The 24,694-nt window shown below is 33.3% G+C and overlaps 1 protein-coding gene across 3 annotated transcripts in view; it reads left to right on the forward strand.

The window, feature by feature from the left end:
* Positions 1-24,694, forward strand: part of KIF18A (kinesin family member 18A) — an 86,127-nt gene that overhangs the window by 14,730 nt on the left and 46,703 nt on the right. For 2 of the 3 annotated variants that reach the window (XM_054439522.2, XM_054439521.2), the window contains exons 4-11: positions 1,612-1,716; positions 2,393-2,503; positions 4,416-4,613; positions 8,327-8,503; positions 9,884-9,958; positions 10,159-10,271; positions 15,960-16,122; positions 23,714-23,878. In XM_054439522.2, the coding sequence (XP_054295497.2) occupies positions 1,612-1,716; positions 2,393-2,503; positions 4,416-4,613; positions 8,327-8,503; positions 9,884-9,958; positions 10,159-10,271; positions 15,960-16,122; positions 23,714-23,878 (1,107 nt within the window). The remainder of the gene's footprint in view (positions 1-1,611; positions 1,717-2,392; positions 2,504-4,415; positions 4,614-8,326; positions 8,504-9,883; positions 9,959-10,158; positions 10,272-15,959; positions 16,123-23,713; positions 23,879-24,694) is intronic. The other variant, XM_063671040.1, reaches the window with a different exon arrangement.

Consider the following 24,694-nt stretch of genomic DNA (forward strand, 5'->3'; position numbering starts at 1 on the left):
AAATCATATATGTTGCTAAAAATTTCTTCATTAGAACTTATAGATAAAAAAGAAGTAAAATTCATTTTCTTTGGTTGGTTAACTATGAAAAGAATTGTTCTGAACTCAGTTAGGAAAAGAGGGTGCCAGCATTCATTATTTTTTCCTTAGATCCTTTTTATAATTGGGAGAATTTTAAAGTTTGGTTATTTTCACAATTTTTATTTTTTCTTTTAATCTGCTTTCATATTATTAATGATAAGGCAGTGTATAATATGGTTTTCTACTCAAGCTGTGCACGAGAATTGCCTATAGAACTTTTTAAAAATAGGCCTAGGCCTCACACTTTGGATATTTTAATTTAGTAGGTCTGGGGTGTGGCTGAGGCATCTGTGTTTTTTAAATGCTCCCTGGTGAGTGTCATACATAGACCAGCTTGAGGGCAATTATTCTAATTTTTGATTTGTTATGATTGAAGTGGGTAAGGGGAAGCAATAGTAAAGTGACTGCTGCTCATCAAAAAGGTATGATTAAAAAATATTTCTTCATATTATCATTTTACTACTTTTAAGGGTTTATTACATTCTAATGCCTGTCATTCATTGTAGAGAATTGTACCAGCAATGAATTATCACTATGAGCTACTTATTAGAACACAGAAGGAAATAACACAAAATAATTTTTTAGAGACTAAATTTTGTTATTTTTTTTCTTAAATCTTGTCAGTAATAGTTGTAATTGTCATTTGGTTAGCAAGTAATAAACTTTATACCTTTAATAAATTCATAAAGTCGGGTCACTAGTACTACATAGAAATGTGTGTTACTTATAAAAATTACTTTTTAAAAAATGGCCAGAGATATAAACTACAGATATGTATTCAGTATGATGCAGTAGAGTGAAGCTGTCTAGGCTCCAGTTCCTACTCTGCTAATACCTTTATGACCATGGACAAATCATTTAACCTCTCAGAGTCTTAGTTCCCTCATCATTCAAACTGGTCTCCTTTTGAAATTTATTATTAGTAATTATATGTCAAAATTAATGTAATTGAAGGATAGTTGAAACAAATACCACCTGTCCTTGAGTATGGGTTTTCTGTAACATTTAAGCTCTAAAATTTCAAAAGTTTGGACTACTTGGACATTGTGAAATAATAGATATCTTCCACAGTAAGAACCATGCCATCTCCATACAACCTGCATTTCCCAGAGTTTCCCAGTACCGTGTGTTCCATACATTTCCTGAAAAATAAGAAAATGCACTTCAGCTATCTTACTTATCTCTGTTTCACCGTAGTCATCAAGGCAGGAATTATGAGTGAGGGGATAATGACTCCAACTTTAAGTTTCAATTTCAAACCTAGGTAATCAAACTCTTCAATTTTCTGGAATGATAGAAAATTAATGGCAACATGAGACTACACAATGTCCAAGTAGTCCAAACTTTTGAAATTTTAGAGCTTAAATGTTACAGAAAACCCATACTCAAGGACAGAGTGAATAAAAGTGAGGTGCTGCTTGTCTTTAGGATAAAATTCTAATAACTTTAAATCAGCAGTGTATGTGTGATGTAATCACCGTTTTTTTTTCTTTTTTACATCAATGCTAAAGCAGTTCTTTTTATTTTAAGGTATATAATGAACAGATTCGTGACCTCTTAGTAAATTCAGGGCCACTTGCTGTCCGGGAAGATACCCAAAAAGGGGTGGTCGTTCATGGACTTACTTTACACCAGGTATGTATATAAACATCTTTTTCCCTGTTAGAATAGCAAATGTGACTATTAAGCTATTTTCATCAGCCATGCACTTACTTTCTATCCTGTTTGAGAAAAAAAAAACTAATGAGGTACAGAATTTAAATGAGTAGGGTATATTTTTAGTCTTATTTTGTTTTCTTTTAAAATACTGAGTGAACTTTTTAAAAACATTTTTTAAATTTTATTCTTAAATTTTAATCTACGTATGTATGTATGTATGTATGTGTGTATGTATGTATGTATTTATTTTGTGACCGGGCTATGAGACTGGCTAATTTTTGTATTTTTGGTAGAAAGCGGGATTTCACCATGTTGTTCAGGCTGGTCTCGACCTCTGGGGCTCAAGCCATCTGCCTGCCTTGGCCTCCCAATGAGTGAGCTTTTCTTTCAAAAATCTGCTTGAACATTTAATGTCGTATTATTCTACTTAATATAGAGACTAGACTCCGCTCCTGAGAAACTAGATTTTATCTTTTATTCTTCATATAAACACACACAATACTAAGCAGATGAGACACAGTATTTAATAGGATTGAATTTATAGAAAACATTTTCTTTTACCTTTAAATCTTTTTGTTTTTTGAACATTCATTGAAAAATTTAAAGATACATTGCTGATTTTTAAATTTTTCTTCTACTTTAACTTCTCCAGCCCAAATCCTCAGAAGAAATTTTACATTTATTGGATAATGGAAACAAAAACAGAACACAACATCCCACTGATATGAATGCCACATCTTCTCGTTCGCATGCTGTTTTCCAAGTAAGAGGCCACTAGACTATCACTTTTAAAATTGAATTTAAAATAAATGAAGCTAAATTCATGAATCATCATTTTCATACATGTGAAAAAAATCTGTCTGTACACTTCACTTGTCAGTACTTTCCTTACTTTATAGCTTTGAGAAGTTTCTCTCACCAAGAGTATTTATAATTGAGATGCTTAAAACAAAAATACAAAATTTCTACCTTTGTAAACATATAGGAGGATAAAGTTGTAGTAATAAAAGTTGTTTTGTTTTTGCTGAAAATATTTAATCTTTCCAATAGATAATCTTATATTCACAGTAAAATTTATCTCTATAAATCTAGACTTATAGAACTAATAATTTGGGAACATACTGATTCATCTTTAAAAGATTTCACCATAAGGACCGTGTAAATAGTCGCATTCCTTAAGGAAGTATGATTCAGTTGGCACAGTACGTCTTAGGAATACAATTCCAGAAAGAGCTAAAGCATAGGTTAATAGCTATTATTTCTGATAGTATCTAGTCCTTTTAATATCCAAATGATAATATAAAGCTTCTTTTAGTATTATGCCATCTGAGATACATCTTATAAGAAAGAAATTGTTATAGTTGAAAGAAATGATATTGAAGGCAATCAAACCATTCATATAGTCCCTGGTCAACAAAAATTTCATTAATCTTTTTTGTTCTTACCACTGACTCTTCGGCTATTAATAGTCTTGAGAGAAATGTTTCTCTGTGAAACTGAGATGTCTCTGAAATGTCTTAGATCCTGCTTTATAAAAAAATTTAATAAATGGGTTTATAATTAAGTAATATCTTACTTTCCTCATCTTTTGTTTGCCACCTAATGTAGTTCAGATAATTCTTACACAGTAGCTTAAAATATTTGAATAAATTATGCTTTACTAGGCAGTTGAAAATGACAAATAGACTTTACTGTATAGTCATGTATAGTCATGTGCTGCATAACGACATTTCAGTCAACAACAGTCCACATATACAACAGTGGTCCCATAAGATTACAACAGAGCTGAAAAGTTCCTATTCATCTAGTGATGTCATACTTATCATAATGTTGTGGCGTAACACATTACTCAAATATTTGTGGTGATGTTGGTGTAAACGAACCTGCACTGCCAGTCATATGAAAATATAGTACATACAATTATGTACAGTACATGAGACTTGGTAATAAATGACTGTGTTACTGGTTTATGTATTTACTTTTTATTGTTATTTTAGAGTATGCTCCTACTTATTACCCCAAAAGCAGTCTGCTACATTCTGTTTACCAAGTCTGTGGATTTTATCATTTTCTCTCGTGTTTGATTTATGATATTTTCACAATAAGGAAATCACCTAACAGTGCATTTCTCAGAAAGTAGCTGTGTTGTTAAGTGATGCAAGACTGTACTACCTTTTCTATATATGATATTTTAATTATTAGGACGTATACAAGTTTGGGGGATTACAATAAATTTACTGTTCAGTTTGGATCAAGATTCAAATTCAGCTTCTCTTGAGGGGCAATCTCTAGATACATGCAAGGCATTCTAACGAGTAGCTTTGGCTTTTTCTTAGGAACATTATTTCTATAGGACCTGTGTTTCTAACCATCACCTCTGATAATTCCATGTCCTGGTTCAAGGGGTACCAGAATACAAATGGAAGTTTTGATCTTCTATCAGGTCAAGAGTTATTTTTCCTCTGGTACACATATAGAAAGTCTTTTCATTTTTATATTTTTCTCAGCTATAGTGATTACTTCTAGTGCTCTTAAATATCAATTAGATTATACCTTGTTCAGATGTTTTTTAAAATGAAAATAATTTTGATTTTGTGCTCTATTAAAATATATATTTCCCTTTTAATTTTGTTAAATCTTATCCTCATTTTTTTCTATTTTGTAATTTCAAAAAGATTTACTTGCGACAACAAGACAAAACAGCAAGTATCAATCAAAATGTCCGTATTGCCAAGATGTCACTCATTGACCTGGCAGGATCTGAGCGAGCAAGTACTACTGGTGCTAAGGGGACCCGATTTGTAGAAGGCACAAATATTAATAGATCACTTTTAGCTCTTGGGAATGTCATCAATGCCTTAGCAGATTCAAAGGTAGGCATTATATGTTTATTTGTTAAATAGTTTGAAATATTGAAATAGATAAGAAAGATACTATTTAATATGATTTTGTTTTAAACGTTTGGTATATATCACATTTCAAGGGTATATCAGTAATGTTAATATATAGATCAAAGACCTCAGAAAACCTAGTGTATTAAACTGATTTTTATTTCTTTTTTAATTTCCAGTTTTATAATCAGAATTGGTTAAATGGAAAGTAATGAATACCAGATTGATAGTTAATATTTTATGGTACATTCTCATCACTTATTTTGAACTTGGTTTTTAAAGTGATCACTACACAGCAAACATGATAATTAAACTGGCATGAAGACAAACTAACCGTATTTTTAAAAAACTAAATTCTGTTGTTTAGTATTTTATATATTATAAAATAGGGTTAAGTATTAAAGAGTGTTGTTGTTTTTTTTAATAGGGGTTTAAGTTATAAAATGTCATGAAATCACCTAATAAGATAATGTTTACTAGATGCTTTTGGGCATATTTAAATATAGTTTACATATACCGTATGCCAGAAGTGCTTACCTAGAACACAGTGTATTTCACAACATAGATATTTGTAAAAATGACATCCTTTCTAAAAAATTATAATATGGCAATTGAAGTTAAACCATACTCGAAAGCTTTCGCTTGTTAAACCGTTCAAAAAGCTCATCACTGGTCATTAGAAAAATGCAAATCAAAACCACAATGAGATACCATCTCATGCCAGTTAGAATGGCGATCATTAAAAAGTCAGGAAACAACAGATGCTGGAGAGGATGTGGAGAAATAGGAACACTTTTACACTGTTGGTGGGAGTGTAAATTAGTTGAACCATTGTGGAAGACAGTGTGGCGATTCCTCAAGGATCTAGAACCAGAAATACCATTTGACCCAGCCATCCCATTACTGGGTATATACACCCAAAGAATTATAAATCATTACTAGAAAGACACATGCACACCTATGTTTATTGCAACACTACTCACAGTAGCAAAGACTTGAAACCAACCCAAATGCCCATCAATGACAGACTAGATAAAGAAAATGTGGCACATATACACCATGCAATACTATGCAGCCATGAAAAAGGATGAGTTCATGTCCTTTACAGGCACATGGATTAAGCTAGAAACCATCATTCTCAGCAAATTAACACAGGAACAGAAAACCAAACACTGCATAGCAGGTTCTCACTTATAAGTGGGAGTTGAACAATGAGAACACATGGACACAGGGAGGGGAACATTACACGCCAGGCGGGGCCTGTCAGGGGGTGTGGGGGCTAGGGGAGGGATAGCATTAGGAGAAATACCTAATGTAGATTACAGGTTGATGGGTGCAACAGACCACCATGGCACATGTATACCTATGTAAGAAACCTGCACGTTCTGCACGTGTATCCCAGAACTTAAAATATAATTTAAAAACTTTAATTTAATTTTTTTAAAAAAAAGCTTTGGCTTGTTAAACTGTTCAAAATGTTACCTTTGATTTAGAATAAAGTATATTAAAATAATTGGAGCAGGTTTTTTTTTAAAAAAAGGCAAATTACTGAAATCACATGAAGATTGCAAAAGCAAGATGTCTTTTATATTCTGAGTTAAAATCTCAAACTTGTAAGGAGACAGCATGATATAGAGACGGATTTTGTAAACTTAAGCCATTCATAAGATTTTTGCCATGTGAACTAATCTTTAATTTTTTAATAATGGCTCCTATTGAGTCATTTGTGAGTCAATGTTTAATGTATGTCTTGTACATGTAAAATCACTTAAAATAGCACCAGCAGTGCACATTTCACACTGTTTGGGAAAGACTGCTATGGTGGAAGCACATTGCTACTGAGAATTGGGGGAACTAGGACCTATTTCTAGCTCTTTGAACTACTAGCTTTGTGACCCTAGTCAAATCATTTCACTTTATGCTTAGCTTCAATTTCCTCTTCTGCAATATGAAAGATATACATTGGATAACATTAGGTTGCTTTTAGCTTAACATTGTAAAGAATCTGTTCTTATATAAAAGTTCTACTGTCTGGAAAATTTATTTGTTACTTCAAAATCAGAAACAAAACTTAACAAAATTTATTTGTTACTTTTCCTTTTTTTTTTAGATAAAAGAAAATCTTGAAGTATTAGGTTCTTTTAGAACTCTATAGTGATTTCAGGAGAAATGTCTGTAACGTCGTAATTATAATTTATTTCATATCGATATTAGGTGGTTATTTAAGGAGAAAAGTAGCTCTAAGCCATGCAGAGTTCTTATTATTCCTCTAGTATATTTTTATAGGACATCTGTTTACTTTTGTTTTAATTTTTTCAATGATTGGAAATATTTTTAAATAGACATTTTCAAATAGTTTTAGATTTACAGAAAAGTTACTAAGATGATACAGAAAGATTTTGTTAAATATGCTCCACACCTGGTTTTCCCTATTGTTAATTTTTTATATTAATATGGTACATATATCACAACTAATGAACCAATATTAATGTATTATTTTATTTTGAACTAAAGTTCATACTTAGATGGAGATATTTTTAAATATGATATTTGCTTCATATATTCCCTGAATAATCCTGTAAGATTCTTTGTCATCACCTCAATCACCAATTATAAGTCTGGACAAAATTGGGTAGTGCTTAAGTTCTTACAGTGAAGTGTAGGGTCAAGCCCTACGGGACTTGGCAGGTGTTCTCCCCGTGTGTGGAGACGAGAGATTGTAATAAATAAAGACACAAGACAAAGAGATAAAGAGAAAACAGCTGGGCCCCAGGGGACCACTACCATCAAGACCTGGAGACCGGTAGTGGCCCCAAACGGCTGGGCGCGCTGATATTTATTGCATACAAGACAAGGGGGCAGGGTAAGGAGGGTGACTCTTCTAAGTGATTGACAAGGTGAAGCAAGTCATGTGATCATAGGACAGGGGACCCTTCCCTCTTAGGTAGCCAATAACAGAGAGAGAGATGGCGCATACATCAGTGTTTTCTTCTGTGCACTTATAAGAAAGATCAAAGACTTTCATTATTTCTTCTATTGCTCTCTACTATGAACTTCAAAGAGGAACCAGGAGTACAGGAGGAACATGAAAGTGGACAAGGAGCATGACCATTGAAGCACAGCACCACAGGAAGGGGTTTAGGCCTCCGGATGACTGCGGGCAGGCCTGAATAATATCCAGCCTTCCACAGGAAGCTGGTGGAGCAGAGCGTTCCCTGACTCCTCTAAGGAAAGGAGACTCCCTTTCACAGTCTGCTAAGTAATGAGTGTCTTCCCAGACACTGGCATTACCACTTGACCAAGGAGCCCTCAAGCGGTCCTTGTGCGGGCATGATAGAAGGCTCACCTCTTGCCTTCTAGATCACTTCTCACAATGTCCCTTCAGCACCTGACCCTATACCCACCTGTTATTCCTAGGTTATATTCATAATGCAACAAAGAGTAATATTAAAAGCTAATGATTATTAATGTTTATAATAATGATTGATAATTGTCCATGATCATCTCTATATCTAAGTTGTATTATGACTATTCTTATTCTAGCTATTTTTTTTATTATACCGAAACAGTTTGTGCCTTCAGTCTCTTGCCTCGGCACCTAGGTAATCCTCTGCCCACAGTGAAGTGCTAAAGTGGTAGCAGGTTTGCATTTAAATGTGGAAAATGACATAAGATCTCTTTTTTTGTACTTTCAGAGAAAGAATCAGCATATCCCTTACAGAAATAGTAAGCTTACTCGCTTGTTAAAGGATTCTCTTGGAGGAAACTGTCAAACTATAATGATAGCTGCTGTTAGTCCTTCCTCTGTATTCTATGATGACACATATAACACTCTTAAGTATGCTAACCGGGCAAAGGACATTAAATCTTCTGTAAGTCTGTTTACTCTGCCTTTGTTGTGAAGGTATTGGCTGCATATGATTTTTATAATTCAATTGAAAGTATTAATTCAGGTTATGTTTCCACATAATGAGTTAGGCAGCTGAGGGTTAGAAGGGTCTTTGCTAACCTGCTTAGTCGAACATTAATTTAGATGGTTAAACCATAAAGCATCTTGATTATATATATATAATAGATACTATTATTCGATCTTTTGGGTACTATGGTACTTGAGTGGCTTTCTCCCTAACCTCTTTGATGTCATGGCATATTGTATTTGGATGGCACCTTGGAGTAATCAGTCAAAGCTTGAATACATTTGTTGCAGCCCAGGATGATGCTCTGCTTTAGCTGAGAACCAAAACTTTCTACCTGAAAATCTTGGATATGTTAGTTAAGCTTTCCAAGGATATTATTTCATCTGTAAAATAGGTATAAAGCTTATTTTTAAAAAGTCTTTTCTACATAATTTATAGTCCACATTCATGATGTTGATGTAACAATCTCTGTATTTCTCCAGAAATATAATAATAATAATTGGTTACATTAGTATTTTTGCCAAAGACGTGGTGTACTTAAAAACGTATATCAAAACATGTATGTTTAAATTATAATATATCGGGGTTGAAAAAACCTAGAGTTAAGCTGTTGTGATGACTCCTCCTCTTCTCCCTTTCCCCTCTGCCACTCTCCTTAAGTGTCTGAAGATGAGCATGTTATTGTCATCTTAAGAAAAATGTTCCCAGGCTCATTATATAATTAATTGTAAAAGGTCATACTATATGGGTATACAGAAAGGTTTGTAACACATGATTTTCATGTAGCCCTTACACTAGCCCCTTGAGGAATGAATTCTTAGCTCCACTTTACAGATGAGTAACCCAAACATCAAACAGTTCGAATTCTAAGTCAGGTTAAGTGAGAAGTAGGCAAGGTCTCAATATCAAGTATTTGGATTTATATGTTTAATATCCTCTCTACTATACCATAAATGTCAAGGGGCCCATACTATGATAAAAATGTTAAAATATAGTAAGAACTCAGTGAAAACCAACTGAATTCCTGAAAGGGTAGCATGAAAAACCATCTCTGCATTACTTAGAAGTCAAAGGAATAAGAAAGTAGGGAATTTTATTATATTGTGATTACATGCTTATAAATACCTTTTCTCAATAAAGTAATTTCTTTATAATTTCATTTACATTATTAATGTGCTCAGCAGATCCTCTTGTCATAGATTTTAAATGTGAGCATAATTATCACAAATTCTGAATTCATGGAACTCAATGAAAATACAATGTCATTTTATTCATGTATTTATCTCTGTGATTATTATCTCTCTATAAACACTCATAATTTCTGTCTTTCAACAGTTGAAGAGCAATGTTCTTAATGTCAATAATCATATAACTCAATATGTAAAGATCTGTAATGAGCAGAAGGCAGAGGTACGTCTGTTTACATTTTTATGCTAGTCTTGCGCAGTTCTTCATTTATAGAATTTGGTAATCTTAATTGTCCAAAAATTGAACATATTTTTCTATTAAAATTAAAATCTGGTTAATTCAGTTATTTTTTACAGCTAAATTTGGCTGTGGCCATGTAAATGACTTCTTTTGTATTTTAACTAGTGATTTCTCTCTACTAGATTTTATTGTTAAAAGAAAAACTAAAAGCCTATGAAGAACAGAAAGCCTTCACTAATGAAAATGACAAAGCAAAGTTAATGATTTCAAACCCTCAGGAAAAAGAAATCGAAAGGTAAACATTACATTAAGATCTAATTTTGAGGAATTTATTGTTTTAAAATTTTGTTAAGTATTTTATGTTATCATTTGTTATGTCTTTTATATGTACATACATATGTATGTTTATAATTTTATATATACACACATACATACATACATACATACATAACAGGCTTGACTCAGAGATATTGCAGATTTAGTTCTCCAGACCACTGCAATAAACGAAATATCATGATAAAATGAGTCACACAAATGTTTTGGTTTTCCGGTGCATATAAAAGTTATGTTTACACTACACTGTAGTCTATTAAGTGTGCAATAGCATTATGTCTGAAAAGATAATGACCTTGCTTTAATTTTAGACATAGTTTATTGCTAAAACATGCTAATGATAATCTGAACCTTCAGCAAGTCATAATCTTTTTGCTGGTGGAGGTCTTCCCTCAATGTTTATGGCGTCTGACTAGTAAGAGTAATGGTTGCTGCAAGTTGGAGTGGCTGTGACAATTTCTGAAAATAAGGCAACAATGAAGTTTACTGCATAGATTGACTCGTCCTTTCATGAAAGATTTCTCTGTAGTGTGTGATGCTCTTTGATAGCATTTTACCCATGGTAGAACTTCTTTAAAAATTTGAGACAATCTTTTCAGACCTTGCCACTGCTCTATCAGCTATATTTATGTAATATTCTAAATCCTTTGTTATTTCAACGTAGATAGCATCTTTATAAGGAGTAGGTGGTAAACTTTCTCAAGAAACCGTTTTCTTTGGTTATCCATAGAAGCAGCTCTTCATTTCTTCAAGTTTAGTCATGAGATTGCAGCAATTCAGTCACGTCTTCACGCTCCACTTCTAATTCTAGTTCTCTTTCATGTCCACCACATCTGCAGTTACTTTCTTCACTGACATCTTGAACCCCTCATAGTTATCCATGAGGGTTGGAATCAAATTCCTCCAAATTCTTATTAATGTTGATATTTTGACCTCCTTACACATATCACAAATGTTCTTAATGGCATCTACAATGGCAAATTCTTTTCAGAAGCTTTTCAATTTATTTTGCCTAGATCTGTCAGAGAAGCATGATCCATGAAAGAAAGTATCTATAGCAGCTATAGCCCTACAAAACATATTTCCTAAATAAGAAGACACAGAAGTCAAAATTGCATGATCCATGAGCTGCAGACTAGGTGTTGAGTTAGCAGACATGAAAACAACATTAATCTTCTCGTACATCTCCATGAGAACTCCTGAGTGACCAGGTGTATTGTCAGTGAGCATTAGTATTTTGAAAGGAATCTTTTTTTCTGAGCAATAGGTCTCAACAGTGGGCTTAAAATTACTAAGTAAACAGATGTGCTGTCCTCTAGACTGTTGTTCTATTTATAGAGCACAAGCAGAGTTAAATTTAGCATATTTCATAAGGGCCCTAGGATGTTTGTAAATGGTAAATGAACATTGACTTCAACTTAAAGTCACCAGCTGCAAAAGCCCCTGACAAGAGAGTCAGCCTGTTCTTTAAAGCTTTGAAAGTAGGTATTTACTTCTCTCTAGATATGAAGTTCCTAGATGGCATATTGTTCCAGTAAAAAGCTGTTTTGTCTATCTTGAAAATCTGTTGTTTAGTGTAGCCACCTTCAACAGTGATCTTACCTAAATTTTCTCGATAACGTGCTGCAGCTTCTACATCAGCACTTGCTGCTTCACCTAGACTTTTATGTTCTAGAGAAGGCTTTTTTTCTTAAACTTTTAAACTTTATGAACCAATACCTGCTAGTTTCGGAGTTTTCCTCTGCAACTTCCTCACCTCTCTCAGCCTTTGCAGAATTGAACAGATTTAGAAGACTTGCTCTGGATAAGGCTTTGACTTAAAGAAATGTAATGGCTAGTTTAATCTATCCAGACCATTGAAACTTTTTCCATATCAGCAATAAGGCTGTTTCACTTTCTTAGTGTGTGTGTTCACTGGAGTAGCACTTTTAATTTCCTTCAAGAATTTTTCCTTTGCATTCACAATTTGGCTAAATGTTTTGTGCAAGAGACCTAGCTTTTAGCCTATCTTGGCTTTCTACAAGCCTTCCTTATAAGCTTAGTAATTTCCAGCTTTTGATTTAAAATGAGAGACATGCAACTAACTCTTCCTTTCACTTGAACACTTAGGGACCATTTTAGGGTTATTAATTTGCCCGATTTCAACGTGTTTCAAGGAATAGGGAGGGCTGAGGAGAGGGAGGGAAACAGCCAGTCAGTGGAGCAGAGCACACACAACACTTGATTAAGTTTACTGTCTTATATGGGCACAATTTGTGACACTCTAAAGCAATTACTATGGTAATATCAAAGATCATTGGTCACAAATCACCATGACAGATATGTAATAATGAAAAAGTTTAAAATATTTCAAGAATTGCCAAAATGTGACACTGTAAGCTCATGCTCTAGGAAAAATGATGCTTATAGACTTGCTCGCAGCAAGGTTGCCACAAACCTTCAATTTGTTTAAAAAAAAAAAAAAAAAAAAAAAAACAGTGTCTGCAAAGCACAATAAAACAAGGTATGCCTGTATATATATTCTCAACTGAATTCAAGAAGTCATTGATTTCTCTTTATATTTCACACTTTGTAGATCAAGTAATTTTAGCTTTTATTTTACAGATATTGAAGAGAACCAGAACTTAGGTATAAGATAGTGGAGACAAAGCCAATTATGTCACCCTGTAGACTTAGTTTAATTTTAGTGGTGCTCATATTGTTCTTTTGTGACATAATCATTATTTGTATATTTCATGTAAATCTACTCTATTCTTCATTTTATTAACTCTCTATAGCTTAACTAATCTACTTATTGAGCCTGAATGGGTAATAATTTGAATGAACTTCTGTCAGTGATATAAACCGATACAGAATTTTGAGAGGTTTCTACTAAGCTTCTTAGCAGGTAAATTTTTAAAAAGAAAGCAGTTAGTAATACAGTATGCAAAAGTACTTTTTCCTCAAGCAGCTAAGACAGTTTTCCAAATTGACCCATTGAAACACTAGATCAAAATGTTAATCTTGAGTACTTCTAGGAAGACAATAAGGAATTCCTGTATTAAACAAGTTTGGAAATTACTCCATAAGGAATCTAGGAGACTTCCAAAGTACGTCAGCTTATTAAAGGGAAAACCTGTAGTAAAGGAATCTGTTCAACTTTCATTAAAATTGAGTAAAGGTAAACTTATTTGACATTCTGCAGAGCCAGTTATCTGTTATTAGTATGAGAAACCAACTACAACTTAAACCAATGGTTATTCATACTGTTTTGGAGCTCTAGAATTAGTAGAAAGTGTCTCAGTATCTATAAGGAAAACAAGATTATAGTCAAAAGTGGCTTTCAGACCTGATTCAGCTATAATTTTTTAAAATTGCATTTGTGTGTTGAAGTTTTACATAAAATATTTTACAGTATTGCTTAAGAAATAAGTAAAAATGATGTCTGGTTTTTCATCTCATCAAAGAAAACTTTTAACTTGATATAGTATTATTAGTTGTTGTTGTTATTTCATTTTGTTAGTTAAATGTGGGAGCAGTCCTCATGTAATTGGATATCTATTAGAATTCACCAGCTTCTCAAATTTAGAGTGACTGATTCCATAAAATTGCTCAGCACTGCTTAACCAAGTCTACTATACCAATTAAAACCTTACAGATTAGTAAACTTTTCTGGAGTTGATGGCTTTAAATAGTTGAGCCTTTCTTTCTGGTAAGGCCCTCCTTTCAGGAGGGAAGGGCCTGAGCTATGAAATAAGTATTTATTTGGATATTTTTCATATTTCAACCTGACTTTTGACCAACAATAAAAGCTTTGATTTTAATTCTGGCAATATGTTAAGTAACTTACTTGTATTTATGAAGAAGTTAATGATAAAATTATGTACCAAATAACCTTTGTTATTTCCCCTAAAAATTACTGCCTTTTGAAATAAATATATGAAATATCATTTATTTTATCCATCATACTGTTACATGGGACTTTTTTAATGCCATGAATTTTCAAAGTGTCTTTTGTTATAAAACTTAAATTTGACATTTTTATGAAGTTTAAGCAGATAAAAGGAAGAATCTGCAGTATTTTCTTTCAAAGCTATTTGGAAAGGTAACTCTCAAAAGGAAATCATAAAAAGAAAACACAATTGTTCTTTTATAAAGAGTAATTATAAAACTTCACTTATGACTATACCAAGAAAATTGTGGAGTTTAATACTCATGTATTACCTAAAAATATTGGTGCAGATACTTTTAACTTGAACGTTTGCTTAGAACTCTTTCAGTTTTAAAATGATAGCTTTTTTTGGTGTTGTTAAGGAGCTCTCTAGAAACCTTTGATACTAATTCCCTTCCTTTCATCCTAATCAGTGAACACCACCAACTAAAATAAGTCTAGATCACAAAATTGACAAATATTAACTTTGTCCTTGAATAAAAAGTTATAGAAAAACTAAGAAATTATCTTTAAGTATAACCTAAAGATAACTTATCAATTCATTTACTGGCATTACTGTTGGTGTAATATAATGCAATGAAATCACAGTGTCTGTACATATTTCCTATGAAATATTTATCAGTTTGACAAAACTGCAGTAAAGTCAGTGTTTTGTGGCTTATATTCATTCCCAATAGAGTTTCATTAAGAACTACTGATGTATATTGGCAGTGTTTTTACCGCTGATCCTTATGAGTATATCTAAAATTCTGGCCAGTTTAGAACATTTATTTTTAAGTGCATGTACTTGATTTTACTTTATTTTAAAGTCTTCACTGTTATGAATGTTTATACTGTTACTGTAGCTCAGAGCTGATCTATGACTTAAAACCATGAATATATTTTAAAAAATTAAAATATTACTGTGACCAGTGTTCTACTGACCCAGAAGGATACAGGATTGCAGGTTCCATCCAGAGTTTTCATAAAATTTAATCAGCTTGAAGTCTGTGGCCATTTGGAAATCTGAATCAAACTCCTCATCTTTGATATTCTAGACCTATAATTGCCCTTAGGAGGAAGCACACTGCAGCAGCTTTTCTAGGTTTACCACATTATAAACTTGGATGTTTTGAGTCCTGGAAGTGTCAGTTGATTCTTAGCCAGGCTGTAGGGGGTACCTAACCGTATGGTCTATTTTCACTATAACAAATTCTGAAGCTAAAAACTGGCTCTGTCACTTTCCCCAGGGGGCCATGGAGGCACCATATGATTATGCCTCCTACTGCTTATTCCTTCACAGTGAGCCAACACCAAAACAACACATAATGCTGTGTTGCTAATAGTACCTTGTGAATTTGGATAGTGCATGCCCAGGTTATCATTCTTTTCCAACAAACAAAAATTATTTTATTTTTGCTAAGCAATTGGATTACATATAGATGTAAGCATAGACAAAATGCAGTATGTTAGCAATACCAGACACCTTATGATGCCCATATCTTTCAGCAACATGATCTTCCTTGGGTGAGAAAGAAACCTAATGTAGTAGAAGTAAAGTTAATAACTTTTTCTAAACATTTTTTATAATAGGAAATAGTCGTTTTTACCTATTTGCTGTTTATCATTGAGTGTAGTTCTGTGAATTACATATGTTTGTTTATGCATTTCTCTTAAGTAAACTTTGTATGATTTGTTACAAAATTAGTGAGATTCTGTAATGTGTTTTAATTTTGGTAGGTTTCAAGAAATCCTGAACTGCTTGTTCCAGAATCGAGAAGAAATTAGACAAGAATATCTGAAGTTGGAAATGTTACTTAAAGAAAATGAACTTAAATCATTCTACCAACAACAGTGCCATAAACAAATAGAAATGATGTGTTCTGAAGACAAAGTAGAAAAGGTAATTAACAATTTTATAGTTAAATTTTAGAAAGTATAAAAACATGGGGGCTTTTTTTTTTTTTTTTCAGAAGGAGTCTCTTCTGTTGCCCAGGCTGGAGTGCAGTGGCGCGACCTCAGCTCACTGCAACCTCTGCCTCCCGGATTCAAGCAATTCTCCTGCCTCAGCCTCCCAACTAGCTGGTATTACAGGCATGTGCCACTACGCCCAGCTAATTTTTGTATTTTTAGTAGAGATGGTGTTTCACCATGTTGGCCATGCTAGTCTTGAACTCCTGACTTCAGGTGATCCGTCCGCCTCAGCCTCCCTATGTGCTGGGATTACAGTCGTGAGCCACTGTGCCCGGCCTGGTGGCGGTGCTTCTAACTCTAGAAATTTGATAGTCAAGGCTACTTACTCACCCAATTCTTTACAAACATCTGGAAATGTTGGAGAAAATGTAGCAAACATTTTTTTAAATACATAGTTAAGTGCACAAGAAAGAAATTTTAATTCCTGGATGTCAGTAACAAAAAGGAAATAAACAAAAACAACAGAATTTCAGTTACAACTGTTGTTTTTCTGGGCATTTTATGGAACTTTTAACACAAAGTTTACCCACTCAGGATAGCCAGTTACTAAAGGTAGAGCAATAGAAGCAGTCTATCCTGGATGCAGGCAGTAGCTTACAACTTAGACCAACAGGAGATTTTTGTTGTCAGGGAAGAATTTTATCATTGAAATTGTTAGATGTGCCAGTGCAGGGGCCTAATGAAAAGCAGACCAAACATTTAATCAGTTTTACTTTTTTTTTTAATACAATAATATACTGCCCTCTCCCTTCCATACACAGACCACTCCCACTCTTCTAACTTTGATGTACATCACTACTTAGATAAGAGACCCAAAGGAGACGGTGAGTTAGAAATGAGAGCTCCTATCTAAAGCCTGAAATTTCAGAGGTCTATATCCTTTATACTAGGGGTACACTAGGAAAAAAAAAAATTCTTGCCAACCATCACTGTTGGCAAGGATAGTTGCTTTTCTTGCCCCAAGTAACCATGCCTGGGGTAAGAAAAAAAAGTCATTTGAACACTACCATTATAGGTGTGCTTTTCACAATGATTGAGGTTTAAATTATTACAACCCATGTATTTTGTATAGAAAACCCCTAAAGTTGGTCAATTAAAATGCATGTTATCAAACCAATGATACCACTAGAAAACCTGGCAGAAGCAATGCAAAAATCAGCCTCTTAGGAGAAACAGATTCTCAACTCTAGCCACTAATGAACTCAACATTCAAAATTACAAAACAGATGGAGAAATAATTCACTCTAGACAAGATTCAGTACTCTTAGCAAATATAACAGAACTCCCAAATCTTTAGATACTAGAGCAATCTAATAGAAAATATGAGAATGAACAAAGATAAAGGAATCAAAGATAAAGACACCACAAAAAAAGAACATTCAAATATGAGGTAAAAAAACACATGAAACTTCCAGAAATTAAAAATTTATTCATTAAAATGAAAAAACTCACCTTATTGATACAATATCAGAAAATCTTAAAGCACTTTACATATATTGACTCTTTTAATTCTCAGAAAACCCCATGAAATATTTAGTAATATTATCCTAATAATCAATGAGGAAACCAAAATACAAGTCATTTTGTCCAAGGTGACACAGCTTATAGGTGCTGAGTTCTGATTTGATCTGTAGCATGCCAGTTCTAGAGCCTGTGCTCTTATGTTTATGCTTTTTTACATGAACTGGGAGACAGATTTGAGAAAATTACACCAAATGCAGGATAAAGATAACACATGTGGACAAGATGTTGTTGTATAAAGGATAGACTTCATGTAACAAGAAGAAAAGTCATACATGCATCTAATAGGCATTTCAGAAGGAGATATTTAGTGAAAAAGAGCAATATGCAAAAATTTATGGTTGAGAATTATCTAGGACTAATAAGATGTAAATTCAAGAAGCATGAGTTCTAAGCAGTATAAGATAAATATATACCTCAACGTGTGAAACTACGGAGCACCAAAGATCAGAAAAATAAATATTTTGAAAATACTGACAATTCTCCCCAGTTTCGATATTCATTGATGATGAGTTTATTTGTATTTTTATGTATTTTATGTAATTTAATTACATAGACATATGATGTTCAAATACTACTTATTAAAAAGCTGTATCTTATAAGTAACAACCCATTCCTCTCAAACTACCACCCCAAACATGTTTTCTTCTTTTCCTACTTTCACAGAAGTAATAATTATATAGAAAAATTTTGCATTGCTTAATGTCCAGAAGCTGTCAAATTTTAAAGAGTGCTTTTCAAAGCTAGCATTTTAGTTTTTTGTTAGCCTATGAAATGGGAAAGATATGCTGTACCAGAAATTAATCATAAAGCATTCAGTAATGTATCATTGATACCAGTTTGTCAGTAGCTATTAAACTATATTATCAAAATTAGTAATACATTTATTGAGTGTGTGCTTTTTATGCCTTAATGAAATTTTCTTTTCAGTTTTGTGTTTTGAGATGCATTTAAGATGTTCCTTGCATTCTTTTAAGGCAGAAAGGAAACTGAATTTATTTCTTTGAATTTATATCTTGCTGCTATATTTGTACTTTCACTTTCATGAACTTCAAATTGTTGCCAATATTCTTTGATAAATGTAATGACTTCCAAATAACAATATCTCATTGGATTAATTTATCAATTTGTTGTTGTGAACTTCTTTCATATGATTGCTGAACAGAATTCTGAAATAGTACCATATTATATATTATAAGAATTATATATTTTATTTCAAATTTTTAAGACGTTTTTCTTCTTTTCTTTATTTTTTATGTTTATTTTATTTTATTTTTGGAGACAAGGGCTCACTCCACGGCTCACACAAACCTCCCGAGTAGCTCAGACTCCCAAGTAGCTGAGACTACAGGTGTCCACCACCATGCCTGGTTTATTTCAATTATTAGCACTTCTTATATTACATAGTAATCTTCAGTTTTGTGTAGTTCTTCTCAGTTTTGTGTAGATTATATAAGTGTCAATTATTTGAATGTGCAGTTATCTAAGATTTACTTTTTGACAAAAGGCAAGAAATGCAGCCATAGGAAGCTGATGTTGACTTAACATCTCAACTTTAACGAAACTCTTATTGAACACTTGTTTATAATGTAAAACCCTTGTGCTTGATACAATGGAGGTAAAGAAAGAGAAGTGTTTGTCCTTCAATTATTTACATACTAGTTGGAGCAATAAAAATAATAAAAATAATAAGGCACTATATGCTTGTCGTATAAATAGTAATAATAAAAACAGCTGATATTGGACGCTATTTGCCACACATTTTTCAAAGTTTTTTGCATGGATTGATTAATTTAGTATTTATAACAAGCCTATGAGATAGATCTAATATTATCACCATTTGTGAGGAACAGAGGCACTGAGAACTCAAGTAGGCTGTCTGGAGTTACTTACCTAATTAATGTGGCTGAACCAATATTAAACCCCAGCTGTCTGGCTTCAGAGCCTGCACTCTTAATCACTCTGCTATACTCTGTAAATGCTATAGCTATTCAGAAAAGAAAACAGTGACTTCCTATTTTTATTAAGAAAGGCTTCCTGGTGGAAAGATGAGATTTGTACTGGGCCTTGCATTTCTATACATATTGTCCAACAAATGTGACCTGCTCTGCTGAGTTTGACCAGAGCAGGTCACATTTGTTGGACAATATGTGTAGAAATGCATAACTATACTCAAAACTTCATGCCAATTCCTACTCCCTTACCCACAGCAAATTTCACTGATCTGTGGCCATACCTTCTCTCAAAATTTGAAAGTAGCCAGAACCACAATGAATGGACTGGAGTTGGCACATGATGTTAAACATATTTTCCATATTAGGAATTATTAACAATAAATTGGGAAGATAGGATATTGGTATAGATTGTGGAATTGTTGCTAGAAGTGTAAAATCTATTTTTGTAGCCAAAATGCAGTCTTTCAAGCAAGGGAGTAGCATTATCAGAACTTCGAGTTCCATTTTATAAACATTTGAATATTATTATTTACTATAATTAATGAGCTTGGACTATGTAATCCCAAAGTAATTTAGATAATTGTTATTTTACTGTCTTAATTCCTCCATTGAATTTTGAATGTGGTTATCTAGAAAGATTAAGACATAGAATAATAGAATGGGTTTGACTGGTTTTATGGTTTTGTTTTTTTTTTCTGTTTTCATCCTTATTTTTCTGCATAGTAGCTTAGACTTTTTTCAACCCAATTGCCTTTTCTGATCTCTTACTTTGGGTCATTTCAATCCTCAGGTTCCCAATTATTATAGCTATTCTTATGAGACTAGGTATGCAGTGGAGATAAAAACTCTTGAGTTATTGGGTGTAGTTAACCCACTGAAAAACATAGGAAGACATCTAGAGGTTGATTCATTTTGTTTTTACACGGAAGTGTCAAACTGTAGTATGAGTAAACTGCTTTTCTAAGGCAAGGAATTTTATATGTTTTGGATTCTCTCCAAAAGAGGTTTGTTATCAGAAGTGCTGAAAGAATCTCATAACATTGATTCAGCCATAAATAGTTCTGGAGTATGGATTTTGAAATTACTATTAAAGGGAATCTCCTGGGTAATTTTATGGCCCCATAAAAATAATCTGTAAGATTATTTTTAATGTAAAAATATGAATTTACCATATTTGCAATTATTTTACACAAAGCAGTAGTAACAACTAAAATTGTAGAATTATGTTTGTTCTCTCGCAAGACTTTTGTGGTGTGCAGGGGATTTTGTTAATGAAATATGTAAAGCTTTTTTAAAACTTAATGGGAAACATTTCATTCTAATGTCCGGGTTTAACATGCATATTTTAGAATGTATTCCCAAACATTTACTTGCCATTTTAGAGCAATGGGTGGTAGTATTCTGACGGAAAATGTCCTCTGAGAACCATCATAGAGGATACATTTGATGGACGTTAGAAGTAAAAAGTCATAAATGGACTTTTTGAGGTTTTCATTTAGGATTTTCTGATATTAAATATTGCTGCCATCAGACCCACATGCCCTGGTTTCTAAGAGTCCCTACGATTGTAAATGCTAAAGCAAAATAAAGATGATTTAATTAGCTGCCTGCCTTCAGTTAGGTACAATATTTTCATCTTCATTTTTCAGACGAAGTAACTGAAGACCCACTAAAATCTGTTTGCCTAAATTTTTACATCTGCTGAATAGCAGAAAAAAGTCAGTAGGTCACACCTCCCACCTTCTGTTATAGCAGTGGCTCTAAACTTCAAGTTTCAGGACCCCTTTCCGCTTTTAAAAATTATTTAGGACTTCAAAGAGCTTTTGTTTATATGTATTCCCTCTACCAATATTTCTATATTAGAAATTAAAACAGATTTATAAAAATATATCTATTGATTCATTTTAAAATAATTAGCAAATAATATTAAATAATAATTTAATTATAAATAATAAAAAATATATTAATAAAATATAATAAATAGCAATAAATTATAAATAATTAAATATTAAATAATTAAAATAATAAAAATTATGTGTGGTTACATAAATAATTTTATTTTCTCAAAAATAGTGAAAATAGAAGAGTGGCATTGTTTTACATGTTTGCAAATTTCTTTAATGCCTAGCTTTTCATATCAGCTGTATTCTCATAACTGCTGAATTCTTATTCTGTTGTGATGTTACACATCATTTAGCCTGTAGAAAACTACTGTACAACTAACTGTATGAGCAAACAAGAATTTAAAAAGACTAATAACATTTTACTGATATTATAAAAATGGTTTTGATGGTTTTAACCTTGTGAACTCTCTGAAAGGATCTCAGGAATCCTTAGGGGTCCCTGTACCATGCTTGGGTAACCTTTGCATGACAGCATTCTTTTTTTAGTTTTTGCTGACAGAGTCTCACTTTGTTGCCCAGGCTAGGGTGCAGTGGCACAATCATGCAGTCATGGCTCGCTGCACTGCAGCCTCAACCTCCCGGACTCAAGTGATGCTCCCATATCAGCCCCTCCACCCCACCAAGTAGCTGGAACTACAGGCACATGCCACCAAACCAGCCTAAATTTATTTTTTAATTTTTGTGTGGAGACACGGTCTCTCTATGTTGTCCAGGCTGGTCTTGCACTTCTGGCCTCAAGCAGTCCTCCTGCCTCAGCCTCCCAAAGTGCTAGAATTACTGGCATGAGCCACCATCCCAGCCTGCACTGTAGCATTCTGTCACAATTATCTTCGTAGTGCTGTGGTCAGTTTGATGGGTTACGTTTTGTTTTGTTTTCTCTTCTTGACTATCCAGCTTTTTGTTTCTTTGAGACATTTGTTTTATTTTTGTTACTGTCTTACTATGACAGAGAGAGACTAGGATATTATAATTAACCAGAGAAGCCATAAAAAAGAGTCAGGAACCTTAGTGAGAATGACAGTGGCTATCAACTATTTTTCCCTTATCTATGACTCTAGCCTGAAATGGAATCTGCTTCTCTCTGACTCTTGTATTTCCCTTGAAGGGAAGGTAAGTAAAATTTTATGAATATCTAAGATTTGGTTATGACTTCATGATAGCCACCTTTGCCTGACCTTAAATCATTTATAAGCTCATATCGTCTATTCAGATGAAGATAACCATATTTTTCTATTATATGCCCAAGTCTCAATAGTACATCTTTTGTCAAAGTTAAGAGATATTTATCTCCCCAAGAGGGGGAGTTCTTCGACCAAATTCAAATCTAGTTTCTGCTCTTCCTTTTTTTCATTTCCTGCTCCCAGAACCAGCTGCAAATGCTTATTCTAACCTTTGGGGATCCATTGTTTCAAGTCTACCCATCCTATCTGATAATTATTGACTTTAGTGTCTGTGGGCAAATACCCCAGAGACGTCAAGATGTTCTGGCCCATTGTTTTCATGATAGTGTGCAAGACCCTTAGGGTAAGAAATCAAAGACTAATTTTAATTTCAATTTGTGCCTAGGTAAAACACCAAAAATATTTTGAATGTTCATTATGGCTCCTGAACCAAGCTACAGGCAAGATCAGATACTGATAAGCACTCTGATATAAGCTCTGTTTTCTGTGATTTGTATCAGCCAATTTGAGGCCTTATAGGCAAACACAGAGCAATAGAACACATTATTTCTTCACATCAAAGACAAGAGCAATATATGCATCTGCTTTGATTTTGAGTAAGGAGATCATGGAATGTATCTGACCTTGTATGAACTTTTCAAATGAAACATACTGAAGGGACTGTACTTTAACGCCAAAAAAAAAAAAAAAAAGTTATAGTCTTTGATTTGGTCATTGTATTTCTTAAAGCCATAAACTCTTAACCTGTAATTTTATAAAAATGACTCACAGCTCGATTTCCTATTTTCCTGCAAGCAGTAGTATTCTGAGATTTCAAGGGGGAAATAGCTTTAAAGACAAAAATATAGCCTAACTTAATTTACTACAGTAGTACACATAAGAAAATATACTAGTTTACTAATATCATGTATATCAAATATCATAAAGATTAGATTACTGTTAAATGAATCGTGTTTCAGGCCACTGGAAAACGAGATCATAGACTTGCAATGTTGAAAACTCGTCGCTGCTACCTGGAGAAAAGGAGGGAAGAGGAATTGAAGCAATTTGATGAGAATACTAATTGGCTCCATCGTGTCGAAAAAGAAATGGGACTCTTAAGTCAAAACGGTCATATTCCAAAGGTACAAATATCTCTGTATGTTCAGATTTAATTTGTAGGAACTGAGCTCCTAAAATGTGTTCTCCTTCTTATTGAGTAAATGTCTTTCATAAGACAACTATTATTGCCTCATAACTCTGAGATTTAATTTACTTTTAAATGTTATTTCTAAGTGATTGCATCCTTTTGTAAGGTAGCTTTTAGGTTAAAATAAATAATTCTATTTCAAACTGCACTTGAGGATTCATTATGTAGGTAATTTGTTTGAAATCTTGATATTTTATGCAAAAATAGTTTAAATGAGGTCAACATTAAATGTGTTATGGTTAAAGAAGGTTGATTTGAAAGGGTGTGTGTGTGTGTGTGTGTAACTGAAGATATTCCACCTTAGAATGGCAAAAGGTTTTATTTTTAAAGTGTAGTGATGGGTAATGACAGTATCACATTAGAATTATGTTCTGCTACAAGGTTGCAGTAGTCTAACTTTAGTGCCTTAACTAATGTGGGCTGTCTTTTGTTCTCTTAACAATAAGTCTTGGAAGTATGCAATTCATTTCTAATGCAGTACCTTTAAAATGTCATTATCGTGCTTGTCGTTTCATGATTGTAATATTACTGTTTCATATCTAGTCTCAAGTTTACACACCTAAGCCAGAAGAGGAAAGAAAGGAGGAGGGATGTCTACATCAGGAGAGCAAAGATGTTTCCAAAAATTCCTAACAGACTAATGTATTGGCTAGAAATATGTCACATGGCTGTCTGTAGATAGAAGACACTCTGAAAAGATGACCTCCCTTTTTTGCATAATTACTCTGAACAGTATTGGAGCTCTCTTTTT

Source organism: Pongo pygmaeus, chromosome 9, assembly GCF_028885625.2.
Source record: "Pongo pygmaeus isolate AG05252 chromosome 9, NHGRI_mPonPyg2-v2.0_pri, whole genome shotgun sequence".
Taxonomy (NCBI): Eukaryota; Metazoa; Chordata; class Mammalia; order Primates; family Hominidae; genus Pongo; species Pongo pygmaeus.